The following is a 19,433-nucleotide window of genomic DNA, read 5'->3' as shown; positions in this document are numbered from 1 at the left end:
GACCCTCGAGACCCTGTAATGTGTATATGTAGCAGGTGTGAACAAACTAGCAAAATAGCTCTTGATATTAAAAGGAGATTATAGATCTATTGCTTTATCGTTCTTTACTCAGATTATTAACTTTAAATAAATGGAATAATATAAATTGACTTACCTTCGTATTTTATAATGTCCAAGAAGATAAATGAAGTATTTACCAGAAATGCCAATTTTTACTCAATATTATTTATTTATGGTAATAATGTCTTTATAGATCAAAATAAGTTTTAAACACAAATAAAGTAAACAAAAAATAAAATAACTCAAACGGCAGCACGGGGCCGTGATCAAAATGTAATAGTAAGCGTAGTTCGCAGGAAAGAACTAGCTTACTGGAGTTGTGACTCTAGCAGTAGCTCTCTGCTTAGCCGTGGCTCTGGCCTTAGCCGTAGCCGTGGCTCTGTGTCAGTAGCTCTCACTCTGTGTTTTTCAATGGATATCAGTGCTTTTTATAGTACTAAAAAGGTACCCCCATATCCAGGGATATTGCCGTTTGTGTTATTTATGATTATTATTTATTGTTTCAAAGTATACATTACATGATAATTATATTAGATAATATAGTTGACAATAGATGAGTTGGCATATATATAAATAATAATAAATTGTATTGAACAGCATATTTGTTATGACAGATAAATTATTTGTTTGTTTACAAGTTGTTTAAAATACAGATTATACATTTTTCATTGATAATCGTAAGATGCTTAATGCAAAGCATTGAGCATATTACGACATTATTGATTTGATAAGTTTTATATTGTCTGTCGACCTAACACAACCTCATTATTGCTGATAAAACCAGTAAAGGGCAAATCATAAAAATAAAATAATATTTCAATATAAAACAATCAAAATACGTTTCGGAGACCTACTTAGCATATACATATCATAAACATGACATGCATCATGCGTAGTTAAGTGATTACATACATCTGTAATATAAGTATAGATTTTTAGAAATAACATAATATAAAATCAATTCTATATATGTTATAACAAAAAATTAAGTTACATTATACTTTTTTGAATAAATTATTTAAAAAATCTGTCACTATTTTTCAAAAGGCTTAGCAATTTTTTAGGGGAAAAAAATGAATGACAACTTTAAATAAAATAAAAAATATATGCGTTGCATGCGGTTGGGACTGAGCTTGGAACTGAGTGGTACAAAATGTTTTGTCATATCTATTGATCTACTAAATATATTGTATTACTTTTTTTAAAAATAATTATTAATAATAATAAATTATAATTTATTCAATCTCAGACTAGGTTAAAATCATAATTTTTATTATTTGGTTCATAAAAATAAAAAGATCAAAATGGCGGTTTTTAAAGCTTAGATAACAATAACCTGTAATTGATCAATAACAATTTTAGAATAAGTACTCATTAAGTTACAAACATATTAATACATTGAATGGGTATGTAATACGAGTGAATACAGCTCATACTGATGTTTATTTAAAATTCATACCCAACCGCGCTACGTACTAATATAAATAAGAAAATAGTTGTAACTCAATAAATGCTTAATGTTTTTGACCCATTAAAACTTTTAATATGTTAAGCTCTAGAAAATCGGCTATATAATAATTAAAAATAAATTTTTTTTTCATTTTAAAAACAAATAATAAAAAACGGTGACAAAGTAAAAAGTAAAAAAGTAAAAAAGCTTTGATGCAAATCTGTATATAGTGTTTAATTTAAAAAAAAAATGTTAATTATTTCAAAAGCAACATGATCGCCTATTTCCTTATTTACATCCTGATTACAAGTTTTATGATTTATAAGTGTAATATATGAATAAATATTTAGTATAGCAATTGAATTTTCATCCGAAAGCAAAATATACTTTTTTAAACCAATTTTTGCGCTGATTTCAAATCTGCAATGAAAGTTTGCATATGGTCTAAATAATAACAAAATCCTTCTAATTAATATAATAAATATTTATGTTTGATTATTAGGCTACGTAAGAATAATCAATAAATATGTTTTAATTAAAAATAAGTTGAAAAAGTTCTACTTTCTATACGCATTTTTTAGTTTTGAACTACTTCTGTATAAAAGGAAATGGTCCAATTCTAAAAAGAAGTATGTCAAATGTATATAAATAGTAATTATCATAAAAAAATTGTTTATACATATTTAAAAAACGTATAGCATTATAAAGTTAGATATATAAAAATACATTTTTTTGTAATAATCGTATTTTTTTTATTAATTTTGATGTCTGTTTTCATCATGAAGACAAAATAAAGTATATTACATTAGCTTTAATTTAAGGTTTATTTAAAGTGTCAAAGTTTCCGGAACACTTTCAAAAGTTAATTTTTTGTGAATAAGTTGTCATTTTGAATCCCCTCCTGTAAAGGGTAAAGGGTAAAAATTATAAAAAAATATATATCAAATGATAGGTAAAAACATCATGCATCTATGAAAAAAAAAATTATATTGATTTGGTAATTTTTAAAAACGTTATAGCAGTTTTAAGTAAAAAAATAGAATAAATGTCGAAAATTAACGATTTTTAAATTTGAAATTTTTTTGGAGATTTCCCCTATTTACGGGGAACGAGGGAAATTGTTTCAATTTTTGAGAGTAACATTTTCAACTAGATACGATTTGTGATCTGTTGACGTATCGTTGAAAGATATAGGTCCAGTGAGAACTGAGAAAAAGTAGTGACAGACACAAAAAATTAACATATCATGGTAAAATATAACCTTCTTAGCTTCGCGTCGAAGCTAATAATATGATATTAAAGTAGTCTAATAATACATGTTTTTAAAATAAAAAATTATTTTAGGTATAAATAAAACCAGTTTAAAATTCTAATATGGTTAATGTAAATAATGACACTTTTGGTGTTTTTAATACGTTTGAAATGTAATAACCCTGAACGCAAAATATTTATAAAATCAAAAGTATTTAGATTTGATAAACCAGTAATCATTATACATTAGGAGTTTCCACAAAAGTCATCTTACACTTTTAAACCAGAAAGAATAATTATTTTTAGTAAATATTTAAATAATAAGATAAATTATTGTAAATAATATTTATTTTGCAACTAATGTTCGTTAACAAGTTTGTAATTCGATTAATAAGATAATAATTGATAAAACACGGAAGATAACTTCAAAGAAACTTGAAAAATTCACATTGCATATCATTTACAATATTATTGAATAAATGCAGTAATATAAACAAAATGAATAAGATAATATTTGTCATTAATAGCTTGGCTGAACTTGATAAATAGAGAAAAGAATTATTTGACATGAAATGGATACGTTGACTTAAATAGAAATCACACATAAAATGAAACGCACGAAGTAAAACAGCCCTTATTTACAAATAAAACCTAATCATTCATTCATAAAAACTGAAAAGACAAAGTGATGAAATCTTTCACTCTCACTAAACATAATTACACATTTAGTATCCGGTAAGTAAAGCATTAGAGGTATTTATTGATAATAAATACAACATATCATTTTTTAAAAATACTATTTATTTTAGACTGTTAGTTCTGTTATAATAGTATTTAACAAAACTAAATAATTATCAATTGATATAGTAACATAAAATACTACTTTAATAAATAAATAGTACATATAATCATTAACTAGACTTAACTTTATAATTTTTAGCATATGTATCCTTATAAAACATAGTAAATAAGTAAAGGAATATACAAACATTACAAACAAGAAACAATGAATAAGTTTTTGGGAATCCACACTGAAATATAAACATGCTACATAAATACGTCAAAATTATGATAAATTGAACCTGAAAATGAAATTAAATAAGTATTGTAATTTACACTTATAGATTTTTTTTACAATTACAATTTGCATAAGAGTTAAATATTTTTTCCACCACAAATATTTTTGAACTCTCGGTCCCATAGCTGATAAAAAGTAGTATGAATACATGATCACGTGGATAAAAACATTTAAGAGTCCAGCCAGAAGCCCTTCCGTACCTAATAAAATTCGAATATTATAAATTAAATAACCATAAATTATACTTATTTTTTTCAATTTCTCAATATTAACAGCTGATTAAGAAATTGGGTTTTCAAACTCATGTTATTTTATCAAAAATACATCAAACAATATACAGTATGTATTTAATATTTAATTTGCTCAAAACTTTTAAATAGACAACTAAAACGAAAATAACTTTTCGATAAATCTATTTTTTCCGTGACATTTTACTTAAATGTAGAGGTAATTTTTTCTTTAATAAAACCTTACTAGCGCACTCCTTAGAAGATTTAACAGTATTAAAGTATTAGTTAAAAGTATTTGCGTGAACACCTTTATAAGTAAATTAAGAACGTAACAAAGTTTTATCAATACCGAATATGAATATAAATAATAAAGATAGCTACATAAAAAATAAACTGAGTTAATTTATATCAAATAATTTTTAGTTTCATCGTGAAAATTATTATGGTAGAATTATGTTTTACCTTTGTAGAATCTCAATTGGACCCAACAAGTAATAATCATAATTGCATGATGATAAACATGCAATACTGACACATGTGAATTCTTTTTCTTCAATATAAAGAATACCTGAAATAAACATTTTAAAATCACATTTATGTCTGAATAAATATAATCTGCAAAAATGTTATTACATCTGTATATATTTGATTAAAGTAGAAATATAATTTTAAATTATGTAAAGAATTTTAAAAAGCTTTTTTTTTTACAATTTTTTTTAACTAAAAAAAAAGTTTGCAAACAGTTTGTATAAAAATATACTCCCCTCTTTTTTACAAAAGTTTTAATGACTACTTTTTTCAAGAAACTTGCAAACCCAACGTTTTAAATTTGTAATATTTATACTTAAAACATTATTTATCTTTAATTAATAAGTATACTATGCTCGCATAAACCTATAATTGTTTAAAAATACAGTACATACAAAATACATCAACAATAAATATGTTTGATGAATGATAAGGAATAAACAATTTTAGTAAAAATTACAGACCTTCAAAGTCTATTAAAAATTATTTGAATTTTCATAAAAATAATTAATTTCATGATTTATATTAACAAGAAAACTTAATGCAATACTTACTGTGTCCAATAAATCGATCACTTTAGAGAAAAAATAAAACCACGAGCCTTTGTTTAACTGTAAAATGAAGTTTATAAAATTACGAGAGACAATCAGTTGATTTGATTAAATACATATTACATATGAATTTAATCAGTACCTTTCAATTTTAAAAATATATTTGATGTCTTATATAAAAGATAATAATAAAATTAATATAAATAACATAATGAAAAGTCATACAAATTATAAAGTCTTAGATCAAAAAGGTCTGATAACAAGGCCTACTGTTCCGGATATATGAATTTTATTAAGATTATTACTTTTTGAAAATAAAAACATAATGTTATTAAAAAAAGATCTCATTTTTTAAGTATACAGCTTCAATTATATTATTAAGTTAAATTTTTCTAAAATTAATAAACTTAAAATCTGTTGATTAAAAAATGGAAATATATGAGACATTATATTTTAACATATGAGGATGTTTAAACAAAGAAATATTCTCTGCTCGTTTTCTCTCTAAATCTGCACTAGACTCTTGCACAGTCTCATCCATATTGATGACATAGAGACTGAATTGATAGAAACGTATTTTACCACATAATATAGTAAACATTAAATACCTCTAACATTAACAATGGAAATAATTCTCGTTTCTTAGGATGGCATGAATGGTTCCAAAAGTAACTTAATCCTCCAGGCGTAGAAAAAAACTGAAATAAAATTATTTATCGATTAACTCCATTATTTAGATCTAGCACGAAACATTTATTTACAGTCATACCCACAAAAAGTATAAATACATAAAAATTTATTTCCTTAAAAATATAATATTAATTTTTTCTTTACTATTAATTATACATTACAAAAACTTGGAAAAAATTCATACTAGGATATTCTATTTTAAATTAGCTACATCTAATAAGTATACTTACTAACTAATATTATAAATAACATGTAATAAATTACGATTAATAAAGAAATAATAGTGGCGTCGGGGATCACTTTTTGCCTTTGAACCTTTAAACCTTTCAAATTTAATATAAAAAACCAAAAATAAAGAGCATTCAGAGATAGATGCAGTCAGATATTCACAGAGGCACTCACTACGCTCGATCATTCCAAATAACAAAATATATGCAAGAAATGATCCGCCGTCAACACAATTATATTTGTTCAAAGAAAAAGACAACATCTATTTATTTAAGAGTATAGCAGAAATTATCAAGGTAGGAATCTAATAAATTCACCAAAAATAAATAAGGTTTAGAATTTAATTTTATGAGTACATAGATTAAGTAGGCATACAGGAAAATCAAGTGATTATCAATAATAACTAATATACCTTAATATAATTTAATAAATCGATAATGTTTGTACAGAGTTACTTGGCAGAATTATATCGTTGATACGTGTCTATATCAGGAGTTAGGTTGGAGGTTCATATGTATAGCCACCATACCACTCTGGGTAGACACACGAGGTGACTCAATCCCACCTATCATCGATAACCGTCAAAACTCGTGGCATTATTGATATTTAAGAATTGACAATTAATTATGATANTATTATTGATATTTAAAAAATTGACAATTAATTATAATGAATCCCATATTAATAAAATAAAGATTACTTTATTTTTCTATCATCTTCTATCTTTCTTAAAAACCCTCGTACTCATACCCCGAGTAATAATAATAATATTATTAATACAATAAAGTAGTGGATCAAATAAGAATCAAAATCCCGTCATATTCTATTTAATTTATTTATTTTATGTAACTGTCAAAGTACTCTCTAAATTAATACAAGTAATTAACCCCCCTATATTAATACAATAAAGTATTATATTTTCTTTTTTTGATTCACTACAATTATTTTGTATGATTCTACTAAAAAAAAGTGTACGTCCTTATGCGTATGAGACATAGACCAAAAAAATAGTTTGAACTAAAAAATCTAAAAACGCTTCCAATGTTACTTTTATTTTATAAGTAACTAAGTAGGTTAGGATGGAAATATCCTTGTAATATAAAAAATTCATTATAACATTATTTTGATGTATTTTCTATTTCATTGAAAAGTAGCACGGAGAATAAGAAATTACCAATTTATTACTTAGAACATATTTTCCATTAAATATCAACAGTCATAATTCTATAATGGTTAAAACTAGAATAAAATATTAGGGGTTGTAAAATCTCCTTTAAAACAGGTAATAAATTCTTAATAAGAAGCTCTAATTTCGTCAACGGAATCTATTTTAGTAACTTTTTAAAAAATCCATAAAAGCTAATAATATTTGCATGCTTTAATAATTTTAATATATTTTTTAACATATTTTAATAATAATAGGATTATTATTTTAATTATAATAATTAATTTTTGAAATAAAGTTCACCTACTACCAATTTGTGTAAAATATAACTTTACATTATACAATATAATATACATTCAGANACCAATTTGTGTAAAATATAACTTGACATTATACAATATAATATACATTCAGATGATTATAAATATTGTAATTATTTTAAAAATATTAAAAGGAAAAATATGAATAAACCACAAAAGCACTTTAACTGAAAACAACTCGCTAAATATTCTAAATAAAAGACATTATACTAAAATCATGATCCTATAAAAACCAATACAAGTTTACCAGAATTTACATTTTATTTTTCACGAAAGTTAAAATATTTTAAGTATATTGTGTATTCGTTGTATTGTTAATATATTTAACGTTCTCTCAATTTAGAATTTAATTCTAATATTAAAAAGAGGGGGAAAACCTGTAGAGTTCGGCATTCCGGAATCGATACCTGTGTACAAAGCCACACCTCGTTCATGATCAAGTATACAGGCCACTATTACTTGGCTCAATGAACTGTGCATCAAACTAAATTAATTTCATTTAAAACAAAGTGTTGTTACACTTAATTTTCCATAAAAATAAGTTTCTTCTACTCTTTCAATAACCATTTGAGTTATTTTTTACTTACCCAGTATAATAAGAAGCCATTATAGAACACTTGTGTTATATTGTAAATTAATATAATTCCCTTTAAATTAAATGGTTCTCGATTTTTCATAAAACGTGGACCAATAATCAAAACAAATAATAAATATACTAGTACAATAGTAAAAACTGGCCAAGCAGGATCCATTAAAAACCAAGAATCAACAATATCATCTAAAATAAAAATATTTAAAATATTTAAAATTTGTTGAAAATATAAAGCTATTAGGTTTATGCTACCAAATGTAAACAATTTTATTAAGGAATGGTTGAAAGAATGAAGTGCATGATGTTCTACCATGCATTACTGTAATTTATAATTAAAACATAAAAATTGATTATTGTATTAAAATTATCGGCTGACATATCTAATCAACCGTCAATTTTAAATCGCTAATATATAAAAATAAAAGAAAACGATTAGACATTAAATTCAAATTTTCACTTTCAAATTCGATCTTCAAAAATCGTAAATAAATGATAACGTTTGGAACATTTGTTTTAGTAATATTGGGGTATTTTTGTATTTAATACTTATTTAAAGTATCTTGATCGAAGAATCGACCTAGACTAGTGGGTATAAACATATGTTCAGTTCGCAGATTCTCGGGTTCAATCCCCAGGGTGCTAACAAGATTTTTCTTGTAAATTTTTCATTTGTGGTGTCTGGTCTAAGGTACAAGCCATAATACTCGTCTCATCATTGGCTTTACCAAGAACCATCATCGACTCCCTAACATGTCAAAGAGGTAACACGTAAAATTCAGGAAATAGAATGATGTTAAACTGATAATTTATTTTATTTAAAAAATCTTCATCAACGGGTGCTTAAGAGGGTAATTAGAGACTTTGGTGCATTTTCTACTTCTGAATCTTCTGAAAAGTACGTAGTTTAATTCTCTAATATTTGATGTATTTTAATAACAATTTTTAAAAATGTTAATAACTTATTTTTCATTTTAACCAATATAACTATTTTTTTATCATCTGCTTCATGTAAAGAAATTTTTTTTATTAAGTTTGCAAACGTTTTTACTATAGAAAAATGTATATTATCAAATATAAAATGTTCTAAATTATTTGTACTTGTGTTAGCTATTTAATTTAACTATATTAAGATATTATCATTAATTAATGGATTATTCCAAAAGCTACATAATCTCTTATTTCCTTATAAATAACCTGATTACAAGTTTTATAATTTAGAAGTGTAATATATGAATAAATATATATAAATATAATATAATAATATATAATGATCCAACATTTTTCAAAAAGTTATAGCATTATTAAGTTAAAATTATAAAAAAGATTTTTTTTACAAAAATCGTATTTTTTTTTATTAATTTTGATGTCCGTTTTCAACATGAAAACAAAATAAAGTACGAAATTTTTTTTCCATAATAAAGTATATTATATAAGCTTTATTTTTAAGGTATATATAAAAGTGTCAGTATTTCCGGAATACTTTCAAAATTTAAGTTGAAAAAGTTAATTTTTTGTAAAAAAGTTGTCATTTTGAATCCCCCCTGTGGGCATGTAAAGGGTCATATTTATAAAAAAAATAATACCAAATGATAAGCAAAGTGATCATGCGCATCTATAAAAAAAAATTATTGATTTGATCATTTATGAAAAAGTTATGGCAGTTTTAATTTAAAAATTTCGAAAATTAGCAATTTTTAAATTTCAAATTTTTTTTGGAGATTTCCTCCATTTACGGAGGACGAGGGAAATTTTTTCAATTTAAGGGTAATGTCTTCGACTAGATACAATTTGTAATCTCAATTTGTATTTTTGAGAAAAATCGGCCAAGTGAGAACTGAGAAAAAGTAATGACAGACACAAAAAAAAAAAATAAAAAAAAACACATTATAGTAAAATTAATACCTTCTCAGCTTCGCATTTAAGCTAAAAAATTATTTTAGAGACTATTTTTTTACTTTAATGAAAAATTTTGATTCTGCCCCATGTATATTCAAATGTAACCCGTCGTATTTGGGGTATATTTTGAATACAATATAATTAACTTCGAGAGCTTAAAAGTTCATAAATAATCAAATATAGAGACAAAACTAGTTTAAAATATGTAGAAATATTTAAATTAAAGATTAGAATCATAAAACTAAAATTTTTGTACATTTAATAAAATATAACATCTTAATTTATACTAATATTTTATTAAAATTAATCAACGTTTAATTTTTATATAAAATATAATATTTTTAAATTAATTTTTCATTTGCAATGACATTTTTTAGTTACAAAAAACTTAATAACCGTAAAAACAAAATTATATAAAAATATTTAACTAACCGTATACTACTTCTTTTTCAAATATTTCGAAAAAATTGTCTCTGGCATTATTTAGGAAATCAAACATAAATGTAACATTTGCCATAGTAGCTAAAACAGATCATAAACAAGTTAAGATTATTAATTAAGTACCTAATAATACAATATTGAATGCTATTGACATATAATTTTGATAGCTACCAAGACTTCTGGCAGTAATGAAAAACCTTTCATTAGTTTTTAATTTTTATATTAAATTGGTGAATTGATTTAATACTGTATACTGATTTAGAAAAAAAATTAAATATCAATTCGTCGGTATTTTTTGAATTCTAATAAAACCGTTAGCTCTACGTATACTTATGTTAGCACTACTGGATTTCATCTTAAAAGAAAAATAAATTTCTCTTACCAATATTTTTACTAATTGGATTCCAAATCTAGAGAACTTATATAATACAAATTGATCACTTGTGGCTAATATTATTTTTTAGATGAAGAATTTGTTTAAAATACATAGATAATTTGGTAAAAAAATTAATTTTTAATAAACATTTATTTTGGCACTATAATTCATACAAGTGAACATATCTATATTATAGATAATAACACCACTTTTTGTTTTATTTTGTTAATATCTATAAAATAAAAATAAAAATAATCAATTTTTGATCGTACTGGTGAAATAATTAGGAACGTCCACGGATATTTAACATTCACTTTTATGCAGAATTTTAAACAGAAACTGCTCTATGCATAGATCATATTCATACATAGAACAATTATGCCTATATTAGTAGTAGAGCAGTCAAATTTCGTGGATGAGATGAATTAAATTAAATTAAATTAAATTTATTCCTCTCCGTAGTACTAATTTTTATAAAACAATGCATATAATGTTTTTAATTTCTGGGAGGCTAGATTGTAAACTAGAGTGCTAAGAATCCTAGCCCTCTAACTTACGCCTATGGCGTGGATAAAAAAATAAAGAAAGTCGTATAATTAGTACGTGTCTTATAGTAAAAAAGAACTTAACAAAAGTAACGCTAGTCAATTTTAAATAGCTAAATATTTTCTTCCTTGATAAATACTAAAAACAGAACGTATGTGTATCATAAGTTTCACCGATTATAGATGTACGGCAGAAGCATTGAATTGCTAAGGGCGTAGTGATCAAGAAAGTAACGTCTCACTAAACTTAAACAACAGAACAGCTGGTTGATAATATTATAATTACAAATTTTTTAAGTTTCTTTTACTGTATAATACATTTTTTAATTGTTTAAACAATTAAAGGTCGTTTGAACTTGAAGTTATTTGACAATTTGAAAAAAAAAATAAATAAATTTTTGCATTATAATTATTTATTTTTACATTACTTTTCTCAAATTATCCGATAAATAGTAGATATTTGACTATCTTTTAATTAGATGCTAAAGTAGAATCTAAAGGAATTTAAGTTTCAAAGCTAATTAGAGTTTCGTAAAAGCAAATCAAAATGATGAAATTATAAAAATTATTATTATTTAAATTTATGTTTCATACAATTAAAATATTTCCTAATATGCTATTTCTAACAAATAAATGCTTAGTATCTTATTTCCAAGAGTAAAGTAAAAAATATTTAATTTAAATAGATATAAAATTGCTTAATACAAATATTTTCTATCATACATTTCCAAAGGATTAAAAATATTTATTGTTTGGGTAAATTCTTAGCAAAGAAAACGTCAATAGAATTCAAAGACCAGTACAATATTTTTAAACATTTTTAATAAAATTAAAAACTTACCTTTTTTTAAATATCACAGCTGTCTCTAAAAACTATATACCTTAACAAATTATAAGAATAGTTAGTTATTCTACTCAATTCTACTATACTAACTCAACAATCATTTTTCTAAGATCGTCTACTAACAATAGTTATAAAACATGTTCAAATCTAGATCTTCAGCAACGAGGTGAGCGACAGTAAAACCGGGCTTTCCAGTTGAGTTTAATACAATCATTTTATGATATCCTTGATATTAAAGTCAAAAGTTATTAAAAAATGTATAGAGAATTTTTTCTAGTTTTGTATTTTCCTGGTTAAAAAAACTAGCCTAACACGTCTTATAAGGTCTATGTGATGAATTTTAGATTTGTTATTCCTACATACTTTTAAACATTTTACCAGAAATTACATATTCTTTTACTTTGGTGTTANCTTTTGGTCGAATCGCCACCGCAAAATCGGTCATCTGTATTTTTATTGTGTTACGATTAGTATTGTTACGATTATTATCTTTGGTACGCACTCGATTTGTTTGTTTCTTTTTCGGTGTTATAATTCTTGTGTTTTCTTAATAAACGGCTTGACGCCCTTAGAAAACTAGTTTTTCTCATTTATTTTTGGTTTAACACCACCTTCTATCAACTCTATCAACTGGCTCCCCGGCATAGGATCAAAACCGGATAACTTTNAGTTATTAAAAAATGTATAGAGAATTTTTTCTAGTTTTGTATTTTCCTGGTTAAAAAAACTAGCCTAACACGTCTTATAAGGTCTATGTGATGAATTTTAGATTTGTTATTCCTACATACTTTTAAACATTTTACCAGAAATTACATATTCTTTTACTTTGGTGTTAAATTACTAATAAAAGATGAAAACATTTTTTTTTTTCATATATTACATTAAACAAGCTTTAATTATATTACTTAATAATGATGTAAGCAATCCGTTACATTGCAAAATGTTACAAAATTGGATTTAATGTCCAATAAATACTAGATATCAATATTTCATATTATTTTTCTTTTTTTCATCTTAAAGTAAGTTTTAACTTGAAGTAGGTTTTTAGAACATTAACAATATTTGAAAATAAAAGAATTGGATATGATGATTAGTTTTCTTTTTAGCTTCGATGCGAAGCTAAGAAGGTATTAATTTTACCATGATGTGTTTTTTTTTTTTTTTTTATATCTGTCGCCACTTTTTCTCAGCTCTCACTGGACCGATTTCTTTCAAAAATACGTCAAAAGATCACAAATCGTATCTAGTTGAAGACATTACCCTTAAAAATTGAAAAAAATTCCCTCGTTCCCCGAAATTGGGGGAAATCTCCAAAAAAATTACAAATTAAAAATCGATAAATTATGTCATTTTTTTCACTTTTTTTTCTTAAAACTTCCATAACTTTTTCAAAAATCAACTAATCAACATAATATTTTTATACTAAAACCTTAGATATTTCCCTTTTATTTTATATCATTTTTTTGAAAATTTAACATTTAACCTGCTCACTGGGGCGGATTTAAAATAGCAACTTTTTTACAAAAACTAACTTTTTCGACTTAATTTTTGAAAATGTTCCGGAAATACTGCGTCTTTTAAACATATACCAAATTAAAGTATTAAGTATTAAGCAATTGGTAGATTATTCCGAAAGCGAAATGAATTCCTATTTCCTTTATTATTCCTGATTAGAAGTTTTTGGATTTAGAAATATAATGTATTAATAAATATTTATTATAGCAATTAAATTAGTATGAGATTGATATTTAATATTTTATTGTTCTAATTTTTACGGATAAATTATAATGTAGTTGTAACTTTTATGGCAGACTTGTGTACAAATTGAAAGGCTTGATACGAAACTATTTTGATAATAATTTGTTGTTAATTATGAATAAATGGTTTGCAAAATATTTCGATCAATGTCAAAAATATACTTTTATTATTCACTTTTTTGTGCCAATTTCAAATTATATTTTACCTATCAACAATAAATTTTGATATTACTACTTACTAATTAGTTAAAAATAATAATAACTATAAGAAAAATAGTTCTAAATATTTCAATTGTATTATATATTTAAACACGAAGAGTTACATAGAAATTATTAATATTTCATTTTAAATAAATTATTATGATAAAAAAAATAATTAAAAACACAAATAAATTATTTTTAATAATTACAGATTTTGATTTTTAATATGTTAAAAATAATCAGTGAAAAAAATCATTATTTTGGACTTATAAAGTTAAATTTTTGAAAGTTTATTATAAAGAAAAAATTAATTTGTTACTATAACTTTTAGTTCAACTTCAAGTTTAAATTTTATATTATTAAAAAGATAATTTTATGAGAATTAAAAAAATAGTGTTGTAAAGATTTATAATGTCAGGAAATTGCATAATTACTATTTACTGTAAATTTATCAGAATAGCTCTAAATATTTATAAAAATAAATAAGGTATTTTAATATAAAATAAAATACAAAATAGAGAATTTAAACCCAAAAATGAAGAAAAAATAAAGCCCGAAATTTTTTTTTGCCATAATAAAGTATATTACATGAGATTTAATTTAAAATATTTATAAGAGTCAATTTCTTGTGGTAATTAATTAATAAGTGTTAATAATTTCTTCGAGAAAATACGATTTGTGATATTTTGACCTATCGTTGAAAGATATAGGTTCAGTGAAAGCTAAGAAAAAGTGATAACAAACAAAAAAAAAAAACATATAGTAAAATTAATACCTTCTCAGCTTCACATACAATTCAAAAATTCTCAGCTTCGCATCGAAGCTAAAATTTCGGTTGAAAGAGATATGTATCAAAACACTTTTTTTTTTAATTTAATTTTTTAATTTTTTGAACTTATAGTACATAACATAAGCTTTATTTTAACATATGTTTGAAGCTCAGACAGCTGATGTGAGCGTAGATGATGTGGGAGATCGTGTCAAGTGCAAGTTTAGGATAAGGGTGGTTGACCTCAAGTAGTTGGGATTAAGGCGAGGAAGAAGAAAATATGTTTGAAGCTCGGAGTATTTCCGGAACATTTTCAAAACTTAAGTTGAAAAAATTAAATTTTTGTGCAAAAGTTGCTGTTTTGAATCCACCCTGTGGGCAAGTAAAGAGTCAGATTTTCAACAAATTTATACCAAATGAAACATAAATATCTAAGGTTTTAATATAAAAAATAATTATTTTGAATTGATTATTTTTCAAAAAGTTATGACAGTTTTAAGAAAAAAATGTTGAAATTTACCGATTTTAAAAATCATAATTTTTTGGGGGATTTCTCTCATTTACAGGGAACGAAAGATTTTTTTTCAATTTTTAAAGGCAATGTCTTCAATTATATAATACGATTTGTGATCTTTTGACGTATTGTTGAGAAAAATCGGTCCAGTGAGAGCTAAGAAAAAGTAGTGACACACACAAAAAAAAAATGAAAAAAAAAATAATAAATAAACACATCTAGTAAAATCAATACCTTCTTAGCTTCGCATCGAAGCTAAAATACGATTTTTATAAAAAAATTCTTTTTTATATTTTTAAATTTATAATATAACATAATACATTTTTTGAACCCAACCTTTTTGAAAAATTTATAGATCAATACAATTTTTTTATGATAAATACTATTTATATATTTATATCATTCGGCATATTTATTTTTTAAATCAGATCATTTCCCTTTATACAGTGGTCGTTTAAAACTTAAAAATGCGTTTAGAAAGTAGAGTTTTTTCAACTTAATTTTAGAAAGTGTTCCAGAAATAGTGACACTTTTATATATATCTTAAAGCTTATGTAATATACTTTAGATTTATAGACCCCCATAAATCTCCAAAAAAATTACAATTTTAAAATAGGCAATTTTCGACATTTTTCATTTTTTTTTTTTTTTAATTAAAACTACCATAACCTTTTGAAAAATATATGAATCATTACAATTTTTTTATAATAAATACTATTTATATACTTATTCATTTGACATAATTCTTTTTAGAATCGGACCATTTCCCTTTATACAAAAGTGGTTCAAAACTTAAAAATGCGTATAGTAAGTAGAAATTTTACAACTTACTTTTAACTAAAATATATTTATTCATAATTCATACGTAACCTAATAATCAAACATAAATATTTTTTATATTAATTGGAAGGATTTTGTTATTATTTAGTCGAAACTCTGATTACAGATTTGAAATGGGCTCAGAAATGGGTTTAGAAAATTATATTTTGGATGAAAATTTCTTGAGACCAATAAATTTATTTATAAGTAACAAACAATTTTTTTTTCCATAGTATTACAAAAATGTTTTTTTTTATTATAATATGCAACACATGCTTTAATTTAATATATTTTTTAAACTCGGATTATTTTCAGGACATTTTCAAATTGTTGAAAAGTTAGAATTTCATGCAAAAGAAGCTATTTTAAATCCCCCTTAATGGACAACCACCATTGGTTAGATAAAGTAAAAAAATAATGAAATTTATTGATTTAAAAAATAGTAATTTTTATTACCATTTACGGGGTTAACATAAAAATGTTCAATTTTTGAGGGTACATTCTTTGACTAGATACAATTTGTAATATTTTTATATATTGCTGATAGAAATCGATTTGATGAGTGCTAAGGAAAAGTAGTGACAGACAAATAAAGTAAACATAAACACATAATAATAAAATTATTACTATTTCAGCTTAGGATCAAAACTATAAACAATAAAAAACGTCGACAATAAATAAGGTTCACTATTTATTGTCACTGTATACTATACTTATGTACTACATATTCAATATTTTTTAAATATTTCATCGGCATCGGTGACTAAATAGTCAATAAATTTAGTAAACTCAGAATTAACGCAACATTGAAACAGATATAATTGTTCTACATAATGTTTAAAATAATTTAAAAATTCTATTTTTACAAGCCCATTTAAATTGATATCCAAAATATCGTGATATTTCAACACAATGTCAATATTATAATTTTACCAAAAAAACGGCCATATCTATATTCGATAATCTTTGTCGATCTCTCTTAAATAATATTTGTATTTTATTGGTTATTTGCAACAGATAAATATTGCGACGTAGAAAAGAAAAATAAAATGCAAAGAATGTGAAGAAAAATAACAACTATGCAGCGGGTACTAATTAAAAACAGCAATACGTATAAAACAACCAATAACGTAAATCTGAATTTTAATGTGAATATTACTATTTCCTTTAACATGAAAAAAACAGTTATGTAATATCTATAGTTTTAAAATTAAATTAAATTTATACTTCATTAATATAATATTTGTTATCTCAACAAAAATCTATAAAAAATAATGTATTATCCATCAAGTTCTTTCTTTTGTATAGTTTAGAAATTTTTCAAATTAAAACTATTAAAAGTATTATTAATTTAAAACTAAAAAATATTAAAAATATTTAACTCAAAAAGTCACAAAATATTACTAAAATCTCGCGAATACGTTTTTCGAGAACAATGTCACTTTTAATAACGCTAAACAAATACTGTCACCCAGACCGGAAAAAACTACCCTATGTACCACTATGACCCCCCAGCTCTTTATTAAAATTTATTTTATTATTATTATCGGATTATTAACTAATCTGTAAACCATACTATTAAAAGCTTCCATTATGGGTTGCCAGCTGTGGTTCAAATTTTTTGGAATTTATCTGAACGTATATACTTCGATAAATTTTAAAATTTAGTTTCCTCCTACTCTTTTAAATAATAAATCCGAAAAAGGCAATCTTCTTTTTACTTTCTGTTTGTATGTGAATTTAATCGATAGATAAAAATAATTTAAATGATGTATAAAGACTTCCGTATTAAAATATTTGTTAATTACTACAAAAAAATCATCTACATACCTAAAATGATCAATATTTATTATACCTAACCCAAATTTTTGGAAAATCTTCATAGGTGTGTTTTAAATATATTTCGAACCTACTCACGAAAAGTTCTACTAAAAATGGCAATAGCGAATTTCCTATTTCTATGGTCTAAGTTTGATCATATAACTTATTTTGAAACTGAAAAAAAATTAAGCCATATATAACTTTGTCAAATTAAACTTATTTATTATATCCTGTTCCATGTTTTGTTCCTTTAGCCAGTCTTTAGAAATCTAATTGTTATATTTATCAGAATACTCAAAAATAACGCTTCTATGTCAAAGGAAATTTACTTATCATTATTGTGAATAGTATAACCAGATATTTTTTGAACTAAGTGAATATTATTTTTAACTGAAAATCTATCATATTTTTGAATATATGAAAATGCCTTTACTAAGTGTTTAGCCAAATTGTAAGTTGGGGTATTAATATTCGACACTATAGATTTCATATTATTTCTTCCCTTATGTATTTTTGGCAAAGCATATAGTTAAGGTATTTGAGAGTTTGAAATTTTAATAAAAAAACCTGAACATTTCTTCAATTATTAATTTTGAACTATTGATAACGTTTGTATCCACCCTTATAATTTTACTAAATAACTTTTTAATTTATTTATTTATTTATTTACTTGATGTAAATAAATCAGAAGTTTTTTTTTTAACTTTTATTAAAAATTATATTATTTCAAATAAGTGCAAACGGAAAAACACTACACTGAACACTTTTGCTAGAACACAGCAGTTAAATTTTAATTAACTAATGATAAAACAACCTTCTGGTTAGTAAAAAAATATTAAAAAATTGCGTTTGGAGTATGTGAAGGCAATTCTCATCGTTCACCTTAGAAAGTATACCACTGAAAGGAACAACAACTACCCCAGATTAGTTAAGCGTTTCTATACATAAATAACATAATGCGCTTCTAATTAAATTGATCATTTGAAAAATACTGGAAGTCACTGAATTGGCCGAAATCGATTTATAATTATTTTCGATACTAGAGGTGTAGGTAAACATTTTATAAAAAAACATTTTATGTTCACACTTTTTTTTTGGTCAAATAGTAGTTTTCTTGCTCGTAAGAAAAATAGCGAACATCTAGGACTTACTCTATTTCCATGTGGAGTATGTTCCTTTACTGTAAACCAATACAACGAATTTCAATCATAATAAATATGATAACACGAAATTTTAGAGAAGTTATATCATAATTTGCACACCAAATGTTTTTATTCTCGTTCATAGTGTGTGCATTTTCGAGGCTT

General features: G+C 24.1%; 2 protein-coding genes across 2 annotated transcripts in view; both read right to left on the bottom strand.

Moving 5' to 3' along the window:
- The window catches only part of LOC126893782 (elongation of very long chain fatty acids protein AAEL008004-like), a 28,081-nt gene extending 27,634 nt beyond the window's left edge, over window positions 1–447 (bottom strand). Inside the window, exon 1 of the mRNA XM_050664280.1 lies at window positions 155–447. The gene's annotated coding sequence lies outside the window, so the exon portion shown is untranslated. The remainder of the gene's footprint in view (window positions 1–154) is intronic.
- Window positions 448–3,559: 3,112 nt separating this feature from the next.
- On the bottom strand, window positions 3,560–12,378 carry LOC126893793 (elongation of very long chain fatty acids protein AAEL008004-like). The gene is made up of 8 exons (XM_050664300.1): window positions 12,243–12,378; window positions 10,472–10,561; window positions 8,139–8,329; window positions 5,757–5,846; window positions 5,152–5,208; window positions 4,532–4,637; window positions 3,903–4,039; window positions 3,560–3,843 (listed from the first exon to the last, which is right to left on the bottom strand). Exons 2-8 carry the CDS (start codon window positions 10,554–10,556, stop codon window positions 3,673–3,675), a joined length of 837 nt encoding a protein of 278 aa, XP_050520257.1. The 5' UTR covers window positions 10,557–10,561; window positions 12,243–12,378; the 3' UTR covers window positions 3,560–3,672.
- Between the last annotated feature and the right edge of the window lie 7,055 nt (window positions 12,379–19,433).

This window comes from Daktulosphaira vitifoliae, unplaced genomic scaffold (genome assembly GCF_025091365.1).
Source record: "Daktulosphaira vitifoliae isolate Bord-2020 unplaced genomic scaffold, ASM2509136v1 Scaffold_1, whole genome shotgun sequence".
NCBI classification, from domain to species: Eukaryota; Metazoa; Arthropoda; class Insecta; order Hemiptera; family Phylloxeridae; genus Daktulosphaira; species Daktulosphaira vitifoliae.
This window is presented reverse-complemented; position numbering and strand designations above follow the sequence as displayed.

Excerpts from the sequence above, each read along its gene's own strand:
- LOC126893793 (XM_050664300.1), bottom strand. The coding sequence starts at position 10,556 with ATGGCAAATGTTACATTTATGTTTGATTTCCTAAATAATGCCAGAGAC. Across the intron at positions 5,209-5,756 it reads TTCCATTGTTAATGTTAGAG|TTAAACAAAGGCTCGTGGTT; the intron begins GTATTTAATGTT and ends TTCATTTTACAG. Across the intron at positions 4,040-4,531 it reads CCAATTGAGATTCTACAAAG|GTACGGAAGGGCTTCTGGCT; the intron begins GTAAAACATAAT and ends GAATTTTATTAG.